General features: G+C 35.8%; 2 protein-coding genes across 2 annotated transcripts; both read left to right on the top strand.

Moving 5' to 3' along the window:
• Positions 1–2,494: 2,494 nt before the first annotated feature.
• Positions 2,495–9,917, top strand: LOC131138457 (collagenase 3-like). The gene is made up of 10 exons (XM_058087380.2): positions 2,495–2,640; positions 2,721–2,968; positions 3,054–3,202; positions 6,385–6,513; positions 6,586–6,747; positions 6,821–6,944; positions 8,126–8,259; positions 8,345–8,504; positions 8,589–8,689; positions 9,680–9,917. The coding sequence occupies exons 1-10, from the start codon at positions 2,542–2,544 to the stop codon at positions 9,787–9,789; spliced, it is 1,416 nt and encodes a 471-aa protein (XP_057943363.2). The 5' UTR covers positions 2,495–2,541; the 3' UTR covers positions 9,790–9,917.
• A 1,422-nt stretch (positions 9,918–11,339) lies between these two features.
• Positions 11,340–20,295, top strand: LOC131138455 (macrophage metalloelastase-like). The gene is made up of 10 exons (XM_058087378.2): positions 11,340–11,678; positions 12,948–13,201; positions 13,280–13,428; positions 14,443–14,568; positions 14,650–14,811; positions 15,875–16,025; positions 16,782–16,912; positions 17,006–17,165; positions 18,279–18,382; positions 18,444–20,295. The coding sequence occupies exons 1-10, from the start codon at positions 11,571–11,573 to the stop codon at positions 18,545–18,547; spliced, it is 1,449 nt and encodes a 482-aa protein (XP_057943361.2). The 5' UTR covers positions 11,340–11,570; the 3' UTR covers positions 18,548–20,295.
• The last annotated feature ends 754 nt before the right edge of the window (positions 20,296–21,049 follow it).

Here is a 21,049-nt window from a genome sequence, read left to right as displayed (position 1 = left end):
TACAAGCATGTATTCCATGCAATCCAATTATTTATGAAGTAAACAGTATTGTATTTATATTTACATATGAAAAATATATTCACAAAATGTTCATAATTTCCTTGTTGTTGGCTCATTTTGTTCTGTGCTAATTTGACCCAATTTTTTTTTTTCGGTTAACATGGTACAAAAAGGTACACAAAATGACAGTAGTTGTAGTTGACAGTAGCAGTAGCTACTGTATTTTTGTGTTTTTTTTATTTTTTTAATTGAAAAACTGTTGTTGTGCCCTTGAGCAAGACATTTCAGCGAGGCCATAGGCGCAAACTGGCAACCACGTTTCCGTCAGACTAGCCCAGGGCACCTGTGTCCACACACGTAGAGTACCAAATGAATGAAATCTAATCTATTATTAACGTCAAAGTAGTCAAAATACTATAGGAGGTTTTATTTAGGAGCAGAAAATTGTTGAAATCGTTGGAATGAAAATGAGCAACTTTGTTCTACAAAAATAAAGTCAATTCATTATAATTAATAATAATAATTTTGTAATATGAGGTCATTTTTACTGGCATAAAGTTGGAATATTGGAATAAAATAATAAAATTTTTAAAGTCCTAATATGAAAATAATATTGTAATTTGAGGAAAATTAGGTCCGAATTATACAAAAATAATGTCATAATATGAGGTCATTAATAAAATAAGTATTTTTTTAAAAGTCATAATAAAATAAAAGTCATGAAAAATAATATTGTAATTTGGGAAAAATTATTTCAGAAGAAAGTATAAAAATAGTAAAAGGAAAAAATTGTAATCTAAGGAGAAAAGGTCAGAATTATATGAGAATAATGTCGTAATAAGAGGTAATTTTTAGTGGCATAAAGTTGAAATTAAAAAAAAAATTAAGTCATAATATGAAAAATAATATTGTAATTTGGAAAAAATTAGGTATTACAAAGATTATTTCAGAAGAAATTATAAAAAAATAGTAAAAGGAAAATTAATTAATAAAATAAGTATTTTTTTAAAAGTCATAATAAAATAAAAGTCATGAAAAATAATATTGTAATTTGGGAAAAATTATTTCAGAAGAAAGTATAAAAATAGTAAAAGGAAAAAATTGTAATCTAAGAAGAAAAGGTCCAAATTATACAAGAATAATGTCGTAATATGAGGTCATTTTTAGTGGCATAAAGTTGAAATTTAAAAAAAAAAGTCATAATATGAAAATATGAAAATTAGGTATTACAATGATTATTTCAGTAGAAAGTAAAAAAAAATAGTAAAAGGAAAAAGTTGTAATCTCAGAAGAAAAGGTCATAAATATACAAGAATGTCCTAATATGAGGTTATAAAGTTGAAATTTAAAAAAAGAATTAAGTCATAATATGAAAAATAATATTGTCATTTGGGCAAAATTAGGAATTACAAAGATTATTTCAGAAGAAATTATAAAAAAATAGTAAAAGGAAAACATTGTAATCTAAGGAGAAAAGGTCCGAATTATACAAGAATATTGTCGTAATATGAGGTCATTTTTAGTGGCATAAAGTTAAAATTAAAAAAAAAAAAAATTTTCAAGTCATAATATGAAAAATAATATTGTAATTTGGGGAAAATTAGATATTACAAAGATAATTTCAGAAGAAAGTAAAAGGAAAAAGTTGTAATCTAAAGAGAAAAGGTCCGAATTATACGAGAATAATGTCGTAATATGAGGTCATTTTTAGTGGCATAAAGTTGAAATAATTTTTTTCAAGTCATAATATGAAAATTAATATTGTAATTTGGGGAAAATTAGGTATTACAAGGATTATTTCAGAAGAAAGTAAAAGGAAAAAGTTGTCATCTAAGAAGAAAAGGTCCGAATTATACGAGAATAATGTCGTAATATGAGGTCATTTTTAGTGGCATAAAGTTGAAATAATTTTTTTCAAGTCATAAGATGAAAATTAATATTGTAATTTGGGGAAAATTAGGTATTACAAGGATTATTTCAGAAGAAAGTAAGGAAAAAGTTGTCATCTAAGAAGAAAAGGTCCGAATTATACGAGAATAATGTTGTAATATGAGGTCATTTTTAGTGGCATAATGTTGAAATAATTTTTTTTTTATAAAATCATAATATGAAAAATAATATTGTAATTTGGGGAAAATTAGGTATTAATAAGATAATTTTAGAAGAAAGTGCAAATATTTGAAAAATAAAAAATGGGTGCTTTTTCATCTGTATAACAAAGCTGAGATGCAGCTTTTTATCATATTTCCATGTGTTCCTTTCCAAAATATCAAAAATTCATCCTCTCCTATTTCTGCTACATGGACCTGGCTGGAAGCCCTGAATTATTGTATATTTTTTCCCTCAGTGTGAATTATCCATGCGTCATATCATGATAACACTTTATGAGTAATCAAAGCTTCTCCTTTGGTCAATGGTGACTCAGGGGGGTATAGTTACTCAACACACCCACCCCGCCACCCACCCCCCATGTCCCCACCTGAGTATGCCTGAGTATATAAGTATGCCCTGCGGAGCAACACAACATTCAACAGAGCAAACATGACATACTTGAGCCTGTTCGTTGTTCTCAACCTAGCGGTTGTCGTTTCCTGCCTTCCGGTGGCGGAGATCACCATTCAAGATGAGAACCTTGCAGAGGTGGGATTGCTTTTAGTTCTTTATTCCATTTTTTTGGGTGCTTAGTGAGCACTTTTTATATGACGGTTAATTTTTTACAGGGTTACCTGAAGAAGTTCTTCAACCTGACGGAGGAACGTGGCCCTCTTTCCAGACGGGGCGTCAATCCACTCAGTAAGAAGCTGAGTGAGATGCAGAGGTTCTTCGGTCTACAAATCACAGGCACGCTGGATGCTGACACCATGGTAATGATGAAGAAGCCTCGCTGCGGCGTTCCAGACAACGACTTGGCACGTTTCTCCACTTTCGGAGGGAACCTGAAGTGGGAGAAAAATAGTCTTACATACAGGTCAATGATTTTTATCGTAGGATCTCGGAGAAACTAAGCAGGTGCTTCATGTTCTGTTTGGTTTTTGGTTGGTTTTTTTTTGCAGGATCGAGAACTACACACCAGATATGTCCCAGTCCGAGGTAGATGATTCCATCAAAAAAGCTCTGGACGTTTGGGCTAGAGTTACTCCTCTTAGATTCACCAGGATCTACAGCGGCACAGCGGACATCATGATCTCATTTGGTCGCCGATGTGAGTACCAAAAAAAAAAAAAAAAGTCAAAAATCTTCCCATATTTTCCAAAAGACAACCTCTTCAGTATAGGGAATTTTTGAATATTTTAACCAAATTTTTCAATGCACACAGAATATTGTGTTCTATGGTTATATAAACGCGGAACCTACCAAAATAAAGATTAGACTCCCGTCTTTTATCAGGAAAAAAAATTTTGCTTCTACCTTTTTCCGTTCTTTCGTAATCCGCAGTCGAACATAGGTAAGTTTCAGGAAAATATCGGTTCCCGACTAAAAATGAGAGAAAAACAGCCCTTAGTGAAAAGATGCATTTTAAGCATAACTATTTTTGCTTTTGTGCGCTAAATATCTAAACTATACCAACATAAGCAATACAAAAACAAAAAAATAATTTATTTACAAATATAATACCATGAACTATTTACAACAATAACATGTTTATCATGAAAAAAATGTAAATTTATAATAATAAAGACATTAGTTTAAGGGAAAAAAGTCATTAATTTACAAGAATATTTACAAGAATAAAGTCAGAAATTTACATAATATTGGGCCGTAAATTTCAGAAAATAAATACGGAAATTAAAAGTTTTAAATTTGAAATACAAGAATTTGTATAATTTCTTATGGGAAAAATTTATTTGGTTAGCAGACACATTAATGACACTAACCAAGGTTCCCTCACTAACATTGCATTTTTAATTGTTCTCTGCATGTAAAACCTTCTTTTTTAATTTATTGAATTTGTATGATTTCTTATGGGAAAAATTGATTCGGTTAGCAGACGGATGAATGACGCTAACCAAGGTTCCCCCCCTTATATGCATTTTCAATAGTTTTCTGTATGTAAAACCATATTTTTTTATGATTTCTTAAATTTGTATGATTTCTTATGGGAAAAATTGATTTGGTTAGCAGACACATTATTGACACTAACCAAGGTTCCCCCTCTAACATGCATTTTTAATTGTTCTCTGCATGTAAAACCATATTTCTTTAATTTATTGAATTTGTATGATTTCTTATGGCAAAAATTTATTCTATTAGAGTACGGATTATTGACAAGAATAAAGTTGGAAATTTACCCGAACCCTAAGCCTAACCCTAAACCTAAACCTAAACCTAAACCTAAACCTAAACCTACGTAAACCTAAACTTAACCCTAACCCTAACCCTAACCCTAACCCTAACCCTAACCCTAACCCTAAACCTAAACCTACAAAAACATCAAAAAACTTGTCATGTATTTTAATCCGGTGTAACCACGTATAAAAAAAACCATCTGTAATTTTACGAGACATTTATGATGCTAATCTGCACCTAGCGTGTACGTACTGTTGGCGCCTCTCCAGTTAGCGACACGTTCAAAGCTGCTGTTGCTACGTAACGTTTGGCACGCAAAACAAAAACATGGCTGGCAAGTCCGTGCACGCAACATTTAACACGTATTTATTCTTCTCCCCGTCAGGGCAAAGAGGTTGTTTATGCATTCCACAAAGTGGAGCGTTAGAGCCCTTGGGTGGGGTTTTTGGGTGAGGGTTGGGGTTACGGGGTAGTAGAGGGGGGTGCTACTCAACAACCGAGTCCCAAAGACTTATGTACTATTTTAAACATAGATGTATGTTATAGAAGTGTATTTAGAAATAGGACTATTTATTTATATTGTATATATCACACATTTTCAGCATTTTAAGAATAAAGTTGTAAATAGCATAGATTTATTATTGTGATAATATGACATTTTTGGGGGGAAAATTTCAGATTTTATTCTCGTAATATCACGACTTTTTCTAGTAAATTTGGGAGTTTATTCGCGTGATATTATTATATATTTTTCTCATAAATTTGCAACTTTATTCTCGTAATATTACAACTTTTTTTTCTCGTAAATTTGTAAATTTATTCTCGTAATATTTCAAAACAATTTTCTTGTAAATGTCTGACTTTATTCTCGTAATATTACAACTTTCTGGGGGTAAAATATTGTTGTGATATTATGATATTTTTTCTCGTAAAATTGTGACTTTATTCTTGTAATATTACAACTTTTTCTGGTAAGTTTGCGAGATTATTCTCGTAATATATTTCAACATTGTTTTCTTGTAAATTTCTGACTTTATTCTCAATATTATTATTATATAAAAAAATTCTTACTTTACTCTCGTAATATTACGACTTTCTGGTAAATTTGTGAGTTTATTCTCGTGATGTTATTATATTTTTTTCTTGTAAATTGGCAACTTTATTCTTGTAATATTACAATTTTTTTCTGGTAAATTTGCGAGTTTATTTTTGTAATACTTCAACATTGTTTTCTTGTAAATTTCTGACTTTATTCTCGTGATATTACGACTTTTTGGGGTAATTTTGGGATATATTGTTGTGATATTATGATATTTTTTTCTCACAAATTTGCAACTTTATTCTTGTGATAAATAAAACTTTTATTCTCGTAATATGTCAACATTGTTTTCTTGTAAATTTCTGACTTTATTCTTGTAATATTAGGACTTTTTTTTGTAAATTTCCAACGTTATTCTTGTAATATTACAAATTTTTTCTCGTAAATTTGTGAGTTTATATTCTCGTAATACTTCTTGTAAATTCCTGACTTTATTATCAATATTACAAAAATGTTTTTCTCTGAAAATTTTGACTTTATTCTCGTAATATAACGACTTTTTTCTCGTAAATTTCCAACTTTATTTTTGTAATACTTCAACATTGTTTTCTTGTAAATTTCTGACTTTATTCTCGTGATATTACGACTTTTTGGGGTAATTTTGGGATATATTGTTGTGATATTATGATATTTTTTTCTCACAAATTTGCAACTTTATTCTTGTGATAAATAAAACTTTTATTCTCGTAATATTTCAACATTGTTTTCTTGTAAATTTCTTACTTTATTCTCGTAAATGTGCAATTTTTTACTCGGAAATTTACAACTTAATTCTCGGAAATTTATGACTTTTTTTCTTGTAAATTTCAGACATTTGTTCTCGTAAATGTACAAATTTATTCTCAAAATCTCTGATTATTTTTTTCCAATATGGCCCTGATACTCCAGCGCCATCATGATCGAATTTGAGTGGATTAATTTTGCATCAATAATCAGTCCTGATATGAATCCATGCATTTGAGAAGCATTATGTGACTTGATGACATTCTTATCGACAGCGCATGGCGATTATTACCCCTTCGACGGTCCTGACGGGACTCTGGCCCACGCCTTCGCCCCAGCTCCCGGAATTGGAGGAGACGCCCACTTTGACGATGATGAGAACTTCACCTTCCGCTCAAATTCAGGTTGGATTTTTATTTTTTCTTGATTAAAAATCTTTGAAAATCTAATTTGTTTTGTTTTTTTTTTTCCTGCAGGATATGTTCTCTTTATGGTAGCCGCCCATGAGTTTGGTCATTCCCTGGGCTTGTCTCATTCCGATGACCCCGGTGCCCTCATGTACCCCATGTACTCCTACAGGAACCCTGACACTTTTATTCTGCCTCGGGATGACGTCAAAGGCATCCAACATCTCTACGGTGCGTACTTCACTGATATCGCGACCTTCCCCAAACTGATCGCCAAAATAACCGTAAACGATTCGACTTCCAGGTCCCAACACGGATCCTAGCCAGCCTGGTCCTACACCCCCCACCACTCCTGATGCATGTGACTCGACCATGGTTCTGGATGCGGTCGCCACCCTACGTGGAGAGATGCTCTTCTTCAAAGACAGGTATGGGCGAATAACGGAATGACGACATTTCAAAATCACATGACCAGTATCCATATATACACATATAGACAAACAACCATTCACACTCACATTCATACCTATGGACAATTTGGAGTCGCTAATTAACCAGTGGCTAATAGTCTAAAAATAAAGAATTCATTTCAAGAAATGCTGCAAATGTTTGACAGACAGTATGAATGGCCTGCAAGAAAATACGTGTCACAAACGGCAATTCCACAACTTCACAGAGTGAACAATGATGAAGTGCAATATTTCCTTTACTATATCATGATATGGTATCATAATTTTTGGACTATTAATATTAATATATTTTGTGGCCGTAGTCAACCACAAAACAGTAATTCATTCATTCATTTTCTACCGCTTATCCTCACAAGGGTGGCGGGTGTGCTGGAGCCTATCCCAGCTGTCTTCAGGCGATAGGCGGGGTACACCCTGGACTGGTGGCCAGCCAATCACAGGACACATATAGACAAACAACCATTCACACTCACATTCATACCTATGGACAATTTGGAGTCAAAAAAATTGGGAGTCAAAAATTGTCAACCCATCGAAAATCTCAAGAGGTCAACAATCTTTCAAAGAACACATTAGTAACGGCACTAAATTCATCACACAGCAGCTTAACACTCAAATGATTCATTCATACATTCATTCATTTTCTACCGCTTATCCTCACGAGGGTCACAGGGGTGCTGGAGCCTATCCCAGCCGTCTTTAAGCGAGAGGCGGGGTACACCCTAGACTGGTGGCCAGCCAATCACAGTGCACATATAGACAAACAACCATTCACACTCACATTCATACCTATGGACAATTTGGAGTCGCTAATTAACCTAGCATTTTTTTTTGGAATGTGGGAGGAAACCGGAGTACCCGGAGAAAACCCACGCATAAATGGGGAGAACATGCAAAAAGGGTGGGATTGAACTCGGGTCTTCTAGCTGTGAGGTCTACGCGCTAACCACTCGTCCACCGTGCAGCCGGATTTTAGAAAAATGACAGTAAAATGACATCATGGGAAAATGTTTCCCTTATTTGGCCTTATTTTGGGTTGTACCGCTTTTGTGATAGGAACAATCCCCGGGCCTTCGTAGCTATGCTGTTTTTTTTTTACAAACCGCCATTTTGTAAATGATCGACTTGTGCGATCGCAGCTTCTTCTGGCGAAGCAACCCTCACAGCCGATCACCTCAGCAGACCCTCATCACAAACTTTTGGCCCAACGCCCCGGCCAACATCGACGCTGCTTACGAGAGCCGGCAATCCGACAAAATCTTCATCTTCAAAGGTACATTTGACTTGTGGTTCGATTCCCGACACACACCCAGTCAGGCTTTTTAAACCAGAATACTTGTTATTTTCCCGGACTTCAGGTCGTCGAGTGTGGGCTTTCTCCGGCTACAATCTGGTCCGAGGTTATCCGAAAAAACTCAGCAGCTTCGGTCTTCCCAAGAACGTGAAGAAAATCGATGCAGCTTTCTATGATGTGGAATCCAGAAAAAGTCTGTTTTTTGTAGGCAGTTCTTACTACAGGTGAGTTTGAAGTACAAATATTTATAATTACTATTATTACATTTGTTTTTTTACTTCTTCACCTTTTTCTAATTACGTTTTTAGTTTTGACGAAACCGTCAACAAAGTGGACTACGGGTTCCCCAAACGCATCGATCAGACCTTTTCTGGTCTGAGTAAAGTAACGGCAGCTTTCCAGTATAGAGGTAAGTAAAAAAAAAAAAAATACATTTTGTATTCTCACTTCAATATATTTATATATTTTAAAAATATTTGTTAATAATTCATCACTGTTTTGTCCAAAAATTTGCATATTTAAGAACATTTTACTGTATTTTTTTGGGCTAAATTGAGCATTTTAAAATATAAAAATGGCTAAAAGATATTATGTCTTATTCATGTCAAATATGTCTTATTTTCTGTTATTATGTCTACTGTATTGGGTAATACAGGTGAAAAAAGGTGACTATAGGGGTGTTATTCCATGTCTAGAGGGCTCTAATAGTGTTTAAAAAATGAAAAAAATGATTATTATATAATTGATCACTATTGATTTTTTTATTTAAAAAAAATTAAAAAAAAATAAAAAAAATAAAAAAAAATTATTATATAATTGATCACTGTTGATTTTTTTATTTAAAAAAATTAAAATTAAAAAAAAAAATAAAAAAAAAAAATGATTATTATATAATTGATCACTGTTGATTTTTTTATTGATTTTTTTTTACAAAAAAAATGTCTGACAAATGTCATATAACAGGGCAAAAGCCGGCTAATAAGCAAGCCAATAAGCAGGCTAATACTAGCCTACTACTAGTACTAGTAATAATCAGAAGAAGAAGAATGATGATAGTAATAATAACAGGCTAATTAATAATATAATAATGATTATTATATCATTGATCACTGGGTGCTTTGTAGCATTTTCAAATATAAAAATGGCTAAAAGATATTATGTCTTATTCATGTCAAATATGTCTTATTTTCTTTTATTATGTCTACTGTATTGGGTAATACAAATGTAAAGGTGACTATAGGGGTGTTATTCCATGTCTGGAGGGCTCTAATAATGTTAAAAAAAATGTATTTTGAAGGTTGTATGCATGACTTAAGTTTTAAGATGAATAAAAAATGGATGGATGGAGCAAAAGCAATACTGAAAAATGAAATTAAAAGCACAAATTTGTGATTTGCAGGTTTTACGTACATCTACAGTGGACCCTACATGTTTGAGTACAGTCTGAGTAGTGGCAGATTGTTCCGTGTACTGAGGAACAGCTACTTCCTACGCTGCACTAACTTCTAAATCAACTATTTACCTCTTGTATTTATATATACGTATTTATGCATGAAGAACGACTGACAAAACTGTAAAATATGTGTTTGTTTTTTTTATGAACTTTTTTTAACATGAATTTTTACAAATAAAATGGGATTATTTGTATTTATATTTGTTAACGTGTTATTTTTGACAGTCCTGGATAAATAATGAATACAAATTTCATATTAATAACACTGTTGTACACATTTGTGGACTTTCAAGATAAATGTGGCTAAATATCATTTAATTTGATAATATGAACTCAAAATTAATTGATAACTGTCAGTGGCGTCATTAGGCCTATTTTAGGGGGACTCCGGCCCCCCAAAATGTTCTTAAGGCCCCCCTAAATAATTTGATATTTTTTAGTGATTTTTTTTAAATAGATTTTTTTATTTTTTACAAAAAAATCTCTGACAAATTTTATATTATAGTGCAAAAGCAGACTAATAAGCAAGCCAATAAGCAGGCTAATAGTAGTAATAATCAGAAGAAGAATAATGATGATAGTAATAATAACAGGGTAATTAATAATAAAATAACAATTATTTTATAATTGATCACTGTTGATTTTTTAAAATTTTTATTGATTTTTTTTAGAAAAAAATGTCTGACAAATGTCATATAATAGGGCAAAAGCAGGCAAATAAGCAAGCCAATAAGCAGGCTAATACTAGCCTACTACTACTAGTAGTAGTAGTAATAATCAGAAGAAGAATAATGATGATAGTAATAATAATAGGCTAATTAATAATATGACAATAATTATTATATAATTAATCAAAGTAGATTTTTTTTATTGATTTTTTTGACAAAAAAATGTCTGACAAATGTCTTATAATAGGGCAAAAGCAGGCTAACAAGCAAGCCAATAATCAGGCTAATACTAGCCTACTACTACTAGTAGTAGTACTAGTAGTAGTAATAATCAGAAAAAGAAGAATAATGACAGTAATAATAACAGGCTATTTAATAATGATTATTATATCATTGATGACTGGGCAGGGCAAGTGCTTTGTAGCTAGTTTGCCACCAGCTGCTTATTATTATCTGCCTTGTCGTTTCCAAGAAACTGCTACGGTTCATAAAATTTATCGAAATACATGCATTTTGTCTACTTCTAGGAGAGATTACTGCAAATAAAAACATATAAAAAATACTGCATGGTCTCGTATACGTTAACGTTTGACTTCGGACTAGGCGAGAGACGGGATGTAGCCTGGACTGGTCGCCATAACAACCATTAGCACTCACATTAATACATAAGACAATTTGGAATCTCCGATTGACGTGAAGCGAACCAGATCTCCGGAACATGCTAACCACGAGTTAGCCGCTATGCTATGCTATGTTTTATTTACGATTTAAGAAAAATTCTACAGGGTCATTTTTTTGTAAACGGAACACGCCGAGCCTCGCAGGATCAGATAAATATTTTCCACTGAACCGCTTATGTAATATGCGTATTACATTTTGCCCCCCCCCCCCACACACATCATTTTCAGGCAGGTTCAAGCCAGTCGAGCAATTGACCTCAAACCACCGATATCCCATCTGAACATATCAACGTTGATCTCGCTAACGAGTTACGTGATCTTCCAAAGAGGGCCTGTTTGGACAGTCGACGGAATGCTTCGTGTCCCGTCTTGCCGTCTTTCTCCGCTCTTAATCCCAAACCTCTGACGCTATCCCAGGAATGAAGTAAAGGTGCTGCAAGTGTGCGGAACCCGAGAGGAAGACCTTAGACCTGCACCCGTTCGATAATCATGGAAGGTCCACTGACTGCAACGGTTGCGATCCTGATGGTGACGATCGCGTTCGGTGGAGCCGTACCCGCCGTTCTAAACAGCCAAGAAGAGCTCTCCAAAGCCCAGGTAACAACCCTACAGTAATGTTGCTGCTGGTGCTTTGTTTGTTTTGTTTTGTTTTTGAGAGAGAATCGGATTCAAATATGTTGGGAATGCACTCTCGGGAATTATCAGCGATTTTTTTTTAGTTTTTAAGATGTCATCCGCCGATGATTAATGAAGCGGTGATTAATTTCATGCGGTGGTGATTAATCAGCATCTCATGATGACGTTCTCAATTGGGAGGTGGTCATTCAAGGAGATGTTTGTTTATTTAAATGTCGATTCTAATACTGTGAGTGTGAGTGACGGGAGGAGAAGCTCCGCAAGGAAGCTTAAGGAAGAAAAAAAATTCCAAACCCAAGTAATCGCTCCGTGAACCTATTGACTGGTTGGACCAGTCTTGGCAGCAAAAACCGCAAGTAAGCGTTTTAAGGTCCTGCAACAGCATCGCAATAAGATTCAGGTCATATTTTAATTATAATTGACGATAATTCATGCAGAATGCAGCAAAATGGCCCCAGACCATCACACTACCTCCGCCATATTTTACTGTATGTTGTTTTTTTTCCTGAAATGTCGCGTTACTTTTACAGTTAACTTTTACTTTTAATGTTAAATGTTTAAGTAAACATTGAAAATGTTTACTTTTAAATGTTAAACTCATTGAAGTAGGGTCTCCTAGCTGTGAGGTCTGCACGCTAACCACTCGACCGCCGTGCAACTCAGTAATAAATTTATTTTTCATATTTAAAAAATTTAATAAAAATATGTCAACTAATAGAAATCAAAATATATCTAAATTAATATTTTAAGTAATTTTTTAAATTATTGTATATATATAATGTCAGTGTTTCGTACATTTCTTTTTTGGCAATATTCATGAATTCATTTATTCACTTTCTGCCGCTTATCCTCACAAGGGTCACGGGGGGTGCTGGAGCCTATCCCAGCTGTCTTCAGGCGAGAGGCGGTGGGGTACACCCTGGACTGGTGGCCAGCCAATCACAGGGCACATATAGACAAACAACCATTCACACTCACATTCATACGTATGGACAATTTGGAGTCGCTAATTAACCTAGCATGTTTTTGGAATGTGGGAGGAAACCGGAATACCCGGAGAAAACCCACGCATGCACGGGGAGAACATGCAAACACAGAGATGGCCGAAAGTATGTAGGATTGAACCCCGGTCTCCTAGCTGTGAGGTCTGCGCGCTAACCACACGACCACCGTGCAGCCTGACTTATAAATATATATTGTATTGTTTTTTTTTTTGTTTTCTTTCCCTAGGATTACCTTTCCCAGTTTTTCTCCGAAGTGGGTGTGACCGACGGTACCGAGACGTACCGTAGCGGCCTTGATTCCTTCGACGACACGCTCAGATTAATGCAAGAGTTTTTTGGCCTGGAAGTCACCGGCGAGCTGGACTCCAACACTAAGGAAGTGATGTCTCGTCCTCGATGTGGTTTCACAGACTTGGACAAATACAAGTACGGCCATTTTGATGGTCAGCCGAAGTGGGACAAGAACGTGATCACGTACAGGTAGAACTCTTTCCAATAGAATTTGACCAAAATCCCGTAGTATAATTCAGTAAAGGGATTTCGATCTCTTCCTGCCAGGATAACGGAATACACGCCAGACTTGAGTCAAAGTTACGTGGATGCCGCCATTGGCAAAGCGCTGGACGTCTACAGTGCGGTGATACCGTTGGATTTCAAGAAGATTGACAGCGGCACGGCTGACATCATGATCAAGTTCAAGGGTCATAGTAAGACATCCTCTATTAAAAATAGGCTCAAGACCCACTTATTTAATTTAGCTTTTAACTCTTGCTCTTAGTATACTCTTTTTTTAACTTTTGAACTTGACTTTTATCTAATGGTTATTTCATACCCTATACCTTTTGTTTTGGATCTTAACTAAATGTTTTTATAGTTTTACACATGCTTATTTTAGTTTTTATTAAAGTTCTTATTTATTTTATTTTATTTTATTTTATTTTATTTTATTTTATTTTATTTTATTTTATTTTATTTTATTTTATTTTATTTTATTTTATTTTATTTTATTTTATTTTATTTTATTTTATTCATTCATTGATGTTCAACCGCTTTTTCCTCACGAGGGTCGCGGGGGTGCTGGAGCCTATCCCAGCTGTCTATGGGCCAGAGGCGGGGTACACCCTGGACTGGTGGCCAGTCAATTACAGGGTTAATTTAATTTAATTTAATTTAATTTAATTTAATTTAATTTGTTTAGTTTAGTTTAGTTTAGTTTAGTTTTGTTTTGTTTTGTTTTGTTTTGTTTTGTTTTGTTTTGTTTTGTTTTGTTTTGTTTTGTTTTGTTTTGTTTTGTTTTGTTTTGTTTTGTTTTGTTTTGTTTTGTTTTGTTTTGTTTTGTTTTGTTTTGTTTTGTTTTGTTTGGTTTGGTTTGGTTTGGTTTGGTTTGGTTTGGTTTGGTTTTTATTTATTTATTTATTTATTTATTTATTTATTTATTTATTTATTTATTTATTTATTTTATTTTATTTTATTTTATTTTATTTTATTTTATTTTATTTTATTTTATTTTATTTCTATACATACGTTCTATATTCTTATTTTATGTTTTTATATTTCTTATCCCATATATCCAGTGTTTCCTCAATGGGGGCTCTCTGCGCTGGGGGGCTGTTCTCGTTTGGGGGCCGGGGTGTCTCCTCTCATGGGGCTTACCGACTGGGGTGGCTGGGAGCTCTGCGGCGGTGCCCCACTGCTAACGTTCATTCATCTTTCACAACCAGATCACGGAGATTTTGCCCCCTTTGACGGAGAAGGGGGCGTCCTGGCACACGCTTTTTCCCCCGGTGAGGGCAGAGGAGGTGATACTCATTTTGATGACGATGAAAGGTGGACTCTAACCTCATCAGGTAGTGGCTATTAATATTTCATTCAGTTTTTACTCACTTTTCTGAGGTACCGGTTTCAACGTGAACCTCTATTGTACGCAGGAGTGAACCTGTTCTTGGTGGCAGCCCATGAGTTTGGTCACGCGCTGGGATTGTCACACTCCAAGGTCAAAACTGCCCTCATGTACCCCACCTACCAGTACACTGACACCGAGGGGTACGTGCTACCGGATGATGACAAACAGGGAGTACAAGCACTCTACGGTGAGTTTTACATCATAGCAGTGATGGAATACACAAGAGAATACTTTGTGGTACTACAGAAATATAGGAATTCATAAAAAGAAACAAATTCCCGAATAAAAACATGTTCATTATTCTCATTATTCATTTTGGGGGTGCTGGAGCCTATCCCAGCTATCCCAGCTTCAGGCGAGAGGCGGGGTACACTTTGGACTGGTGGCCAGCCAATCACAGGGCACATATAGACAAACAACCATTCACACTCACATTCATACCTTATGGACAATTTGGAGTCGCTAATTAACCTAGCATGTTTTTGGAATGTGGGAGGAAACCGGAGTAAAACCGGAGAAACCCCACATATGCACGGGGAGAACATGCAAACTGGTGGAATTGAACCCTGGACTTCTAGCTGTGAGGTCTGCGCGCTAACCATTCGACCGCCGTGCAGCCCTTACTCTCATTATGTCAACTATATTGGGGAATATGAGTGTAAAGGTGACTATAGGGGTGTTAGTTAATGTCTAGAGGGCTCTAGTAATGTTCATTCATTCATTCATTTTCTACCGCTTATCCTCACGAGGTTCAGGGTGGGTGCTGGAGCCTATCCCAGCTGTTTTAGGGCGAGAGGCGGGGTACACCCTGGACTGGTGGCCAGCCAATCACAGGGCACATATAGACAAACAACCATTCACACTCACATTCATACCTATGGACAATTTGGAGTCGCTAATTAACCTAGCATGTTTTTGGAATGTGGGAGGAAACCGGAGTACCCGGAGAAAACCCACACATGCACGGGATTGAACTCGAGTCTCCAAGCTGTGAGGTCTGCGCGCTAACCACTAGACCACCGTGCAGCCCTCTACTAATGTTAAAAAACATTATTTAGAATGTTGTAAGCATGGTTTCAAAGTCCAAAAATATTTAATTTGAATAAGGAATCCGATTATGTGGAAAATTCACTCATCACGGTCACGTCTGGAACCAATTAACCGCGATAAACGAGGGATTGCTGTATTATTTTGTACATTTTATTCACTTTTTATTCTTAGTAAGTTTTTCTGTTCATTTTCTCTCCAAGGAGTCAGATCGTCACCTCAACCAAACCCCAAACCCGAACCTGAACCTGAACCTGAACCTACTTCAAAACCAGTTCCAGACAGGTGCAGCAGCAATTTGGTTTTTGATGCTGCGACCTCCATAAATAGTTATCTTTACTTCTTCAAAGACAAGTAAGTTGAAAATATATCTTGCTCCTAAACCTCCTGCTAGCTTGGCATTAATGTTGTCTTCCAATTTCTGACCAACATTTGCAATAAGAGTTGTAATTATTATTGTTTTTATTATTATTACCTCACATGCTTATTAAATACATTGGATGTATTTAAAATGTATAGGTACACACCGCTAATGAATGATAACGATCCACAAACTCGCCATCTCACATCAACCATGGTGCGTTCAAGGACGAACGAACAAAGTGCGAAATCTCAACACTTGACAAAAACACTTCTTTCTGGGCTTTCTGAACTGTGGTTCATGTATACCTGTATTATGATGATGATCAAAATCATCAAAATCATTTTAATCTAATTAATCACAATTTTTTTAATGATTAATCACAATGTTAATCACTATGTTTGCCATGTTACCACCATGAATGCATTATTTTTGACAGCCCTATAATTTATAGGTTATTACTAAGTATGTCCGATATCAGCATAAAAATATGATATCAATATCGATATCTGTATCAGACTTTTCCCAGATCATGAAAACAGATATTTTAAAAATGCTGTATACAACACATATGCGTTCATTCCACCACAGAAGATATATTATGTTATGCATATCGATATCGGTTGATATCGGTATTGAAAGTTGAGAGTTGGACAATATCGGTTTTCGGTAAAAAAAAGCTAGTTATTACAGAATTGGGTTGAACCAAGAATTATTGGGGGATCTAATGCGTTTGTTTTTTTTTTCAGCTATCTTTGGAAGAGAAGCAGCAACTGGGATGGCGTCACCAGACGGAAAATTAATTCCATCTGGCCTGGAATCAATAAAGTGGATGCTGCTTACGAGTATAAGAGAGGCAACGTTGTCGTTTTATTTGAAGGTAACATGATGTTGTATGGCTTATATATATGAAATCTAATGTATGAAATAAGAGGTGGAAAACCGATACTAACCCAACCTATTCCCGACAAAGGGAATCGCTACTGGAAGGTCCGAAGAAACACTGTCCTACCCGGTTTTCCCAAACCTCTCACCGACTTGGGCTTGACTGCAGATGTCACCAAGGTCGATGCTGCCGTCCATGTGACATTTTTGGGGAGAACACTTCTCTTTGTTAACAACAAATACTGGAGGTGAGGCCATTCAAAGTGCGTCAGTTTGTCTTCCAACCTGAAAAAGACGTAAGCGCCTATTGAGTTTGTTTGTCTCAATAATTTAAACTTTAAATTATTATTTATTCAAAATAATGTAAATTATTTGTGCAATTTACTGTTTACGCTGTACATTGTTGTTTATATTGGTGTCATCTATTTATTCTCCATATTATTATTATTTATTATTATACGGGACCCAGGCAATGACATTTCGTTGGCAAATTCACTGCTGTGTTATTGTGCAATGGAAGTCTATCTATCTATCTATCTATCTATCTATCTATCTATCTATCTATCTATCTATCTGTCTATCTGTCTATCTATCTATCTGTCTATCTGTCTGTCTATCTATCTGTCTGTCTATCTATCTGTCTATCTATCTATCTGTCTGTCTGTCTATCTGTCTGTCTGTCTATCTATCTATCTGTCTATCTGTCTATCTGTCTATCTATCTATCTATCTATCTATCTATCTATCTATCTATCTATCTAGCTAGCTAGCTAGCTATCTAGCTATCTATCTCGCTCGCTAGCTAGCTGTCTAGCTATCTAGCTAGCAAAACAGAATAGTCAGTGGGGCATGCGCAGTAAAACGTAAACATCAACATCACGTGATACCGAGTTTTTCTTTCACAAACCTCCGTATTGCTAGTTTTTCATTCGTCCAGTCTTGAAATTGTACGTGTCACATAAATAAATTTAAACAGGAAAAGATCAAATTCAATCTCGCTAATATTTTATAATTAAACTCGGGACGTGTTTTATATAGATATATATATATTTTCTTTTTGAATAAAACTGGACTTGTGAATAAAGTATAGTAGTGTTTAGATTCTGTTCCACAGGTGGCGCTAATGCACACGAAAGCTGCTTGCTAACCGCCAATAAGCAACAGAAGAAGAAAAACACCACGAAGAAGAACGCACCCTGAGAACTTTATTTGTCGGTTTAAGCGGGTACAAAATACCTCAATCGGATTGGGGGGGAGGAAATATTCCACCCCGGTGAATCAATTGAAGAGTTAAAAGTAATCCGAGCATAATTAATCTTTTATTAGATGCCACTTAACCAATATGTTATATCACACATATAGCTACAGTGAACGGCGGCGCCGAATGGATCGCAGGAACCCAAAACTGATTCGCACAGAACTTCCTGGGATTGGCTACAGAGTTGATGCCGCCTTCGAGAACCGAGGTAGGTCATTGGTCAGTTTTGTGTGACTTGAATGTGTGCGAGTAACGCCCCCTTTTGGCAGGTTACCTGTACTTCTCGTATGGACCCAGGCAGACGCAGTACGATTATGTGAGACGAAGAGCGATTCGCACTCTGAAAAATAACGACTGGATGGACTGCGATTAAATTTGTATTTGAATACGATTACAACAACGTTGGGGCGAGATCTAGGTGAGATTTTATATGGATATATTTCATACTGTTTATATATTTTCATACTGTCTTCATACTGTCAGCCACTTTACATGCTTAACATATTACAAATAAATACAAACAAATCTAAAATATAATAGAACATCTTTACCACAAAAAAATCCTTTAAATTAGATGAAATTACTAATCGGAATAGTAACAGTAAGTCAATATCTAAGCTACATTTACACTATGCTATAACTATACACAGAAATAAAGGAAAATAGCGATACAAATGTTACGACAAATGCTACATACTCGTGCTACAGTAATCGTGGTTAATTAGCGCCACACGCAACAATAATAAATGAATAAGCAAAGTAGAATGATGAGATATGGAATTAATAGCGCTACTAACACTATTAGCGCGATTAATAGTGGCGACTTTATGCTAGGAGTCCACTGTGCCGGCGCCAGTTGGTGCCAATTCGTACCAAAGTGTAACTTGGCTCGTGCCAGTGGATTCCAATGGGTGGATTATTTGCGACAAATGTTCATCTTCGCAGACACGACAAAGATTTTAATCATTTTGACATTTTCTTGCCGCAAAGCTAAATTTTTGCCGCCGTTACAGGCCGATTAAGTGGCGACTTTATGCTAGGAGTCCACTGTGCCGGCGCCAGTTGGTGCCAATTCGCACCAAAGATTATGTGATGGCCGCATCGTGGCTCGCTATGGCGTCGAATTAATGTTCGCTCAGCCGTTATTTGGCGCTACAGTGAGCCACGACGTGCCAATCACATAATCTTTGCCACCAACTGGACTCCTAGCATCATTGGCGTAACTTGGCTCGTGCCAGTGGATTCCAATGGGTGGGTTATTTGCGACAAATGTTCGTCTTCGTGGACACAACGAAGATTTTAAACATTTTGACATTTTCTTGCCGCAAAACAAAATTTTTGCAGCCGTTACAGGCCACTATTAGCGCGATTAATAGTGCCGACTTTATGCTAGGAGTCCACAGGGCCGGCGCCAGTTGGTGCCAATTCGCACCAAAGATTATGTGATGGGTGCGTAGTGGCTTGCTGTGGCGCCGAATTAAATGTTCGCTCGGCCGTTATTTGGCGCTACCGTAAGCCACGACGCGCCGATCACATAATCTTTGGCGCCAACTGGCACCAACTGTGGACTCCTAGCATCATTGCTGCAACTTGGCTCGCGCCAGTGGATTCCAATAGGTGGATTATTTGCGACAAACGTTCGTCTTCGTGGACATGACGAAGATTTTAAACATTTTGAAATTTTCTTGCCGCAAAACTCAATTTTTGCCGCTGTTACGGACCACCACGAGCCAGTTGGGAGGCACTTTGAGCCACTGCATGCCACTAGGCACCTTATTGTTGCCGGCCCAGTGGCATTATCCAGTCTCTGATTCGTTATCATTTGTAATAATATCAACGTGGCAATGCTTTCCATTTTGAATCTATGTGAGCCTTTTCATTTTTAAAGTTAAAGAGTAATTATTGTTTTTAATGTAATTCTATTGAACGGCCATTTACACTGACACCACCTTTCATCCAGTAGGTCACAGGGGATTTCATGGAAATAGCTTCATAAAAATGTGTAACCTTACAGTAGTTATTAGAATGACATATAAAACAGTGTAATATCAACGTCATCTTGAATAAAACTTTATATATAAGACATGATTCTTTCAGCAATAATAAAGATTTCCATAACAATTTGTAGTTTGGCTCTCATCCTTACCTCATCATTGCCACAAAATGGTCACAGCACAAATACAAATACAAAATAATACACAACACTTTTTCCAACCGGTTCTACAAAATATCATAGACTGATCTGAGACCAAAAACATGCTAGGTTAATTAGCGACTCCAAATTGTCCATAGGTATGAATGTGAGTGTGAATGGTTGTTGGTAAAGTGACTATAGGGGTGTTATTTCAAATTTAGAGGGCTCTAATGCTTGAAATGTATTTCTATTGTAATGTAATGTATTTTTCTCATTTTTTTTAGTCAGGAACGGATATTTTCCTGAAACTTAGATATGTTATTTTGCTGATTACTAAACCTTTTTTTGTCTGATGAAAGACGGGGGGCTGCACGGCTGTCTAGTGGTTAGCATGCAGACCTCACAGCTAGGAGACCAGGGTTCAATTCCATCCTCGAGTTTGCATGTTCTCCACGTGCATGCGTGGGTTTTCTCCGGGTACTCCGGTTTCCTCCCACATTCCAAAAAAAACATGCTAGGTTAATTAGCGACTCCAAATTGTCCATAGGTATGAACGTGAGTGTGAATGGTCATTGGTAAAGTGACTATGGGGGTGTTATTTCAAATTCAGAGGGCTCTAAGGCTTGAAATGTATTTCTATTGTAATGTAATGTATTTTTTTCAATTTTTTAGTCAGGAACAGATATTTTCCTGAAACTTAGCTACGTTATTTTGCTGATTACTAAACTTTTTTTTTCTGAT

This window comes from Doryrhamphus excisus, linkage group LG21 (assembly GCF_037039965.1).
Source record: "Doryrhamphus excisus strain RoL-2023G ecotype Guam linkage group LG21, RoL_Dexc_Guam_v1.1, whole genome shotgun sequence".
Classification (NCBI taxonomy): domain Eukaryota; kingdom Metazoa; phylum Chordata; class Actinopteri; order Syngnathiformes; family Syngnathidae; genus Doryrhamphus; species Doryrhamphus excisus.
Note: the sequence above shows the minus strand (reverse complement) of the source record. Positions and strands in the feature narration are given on the sequence as shown.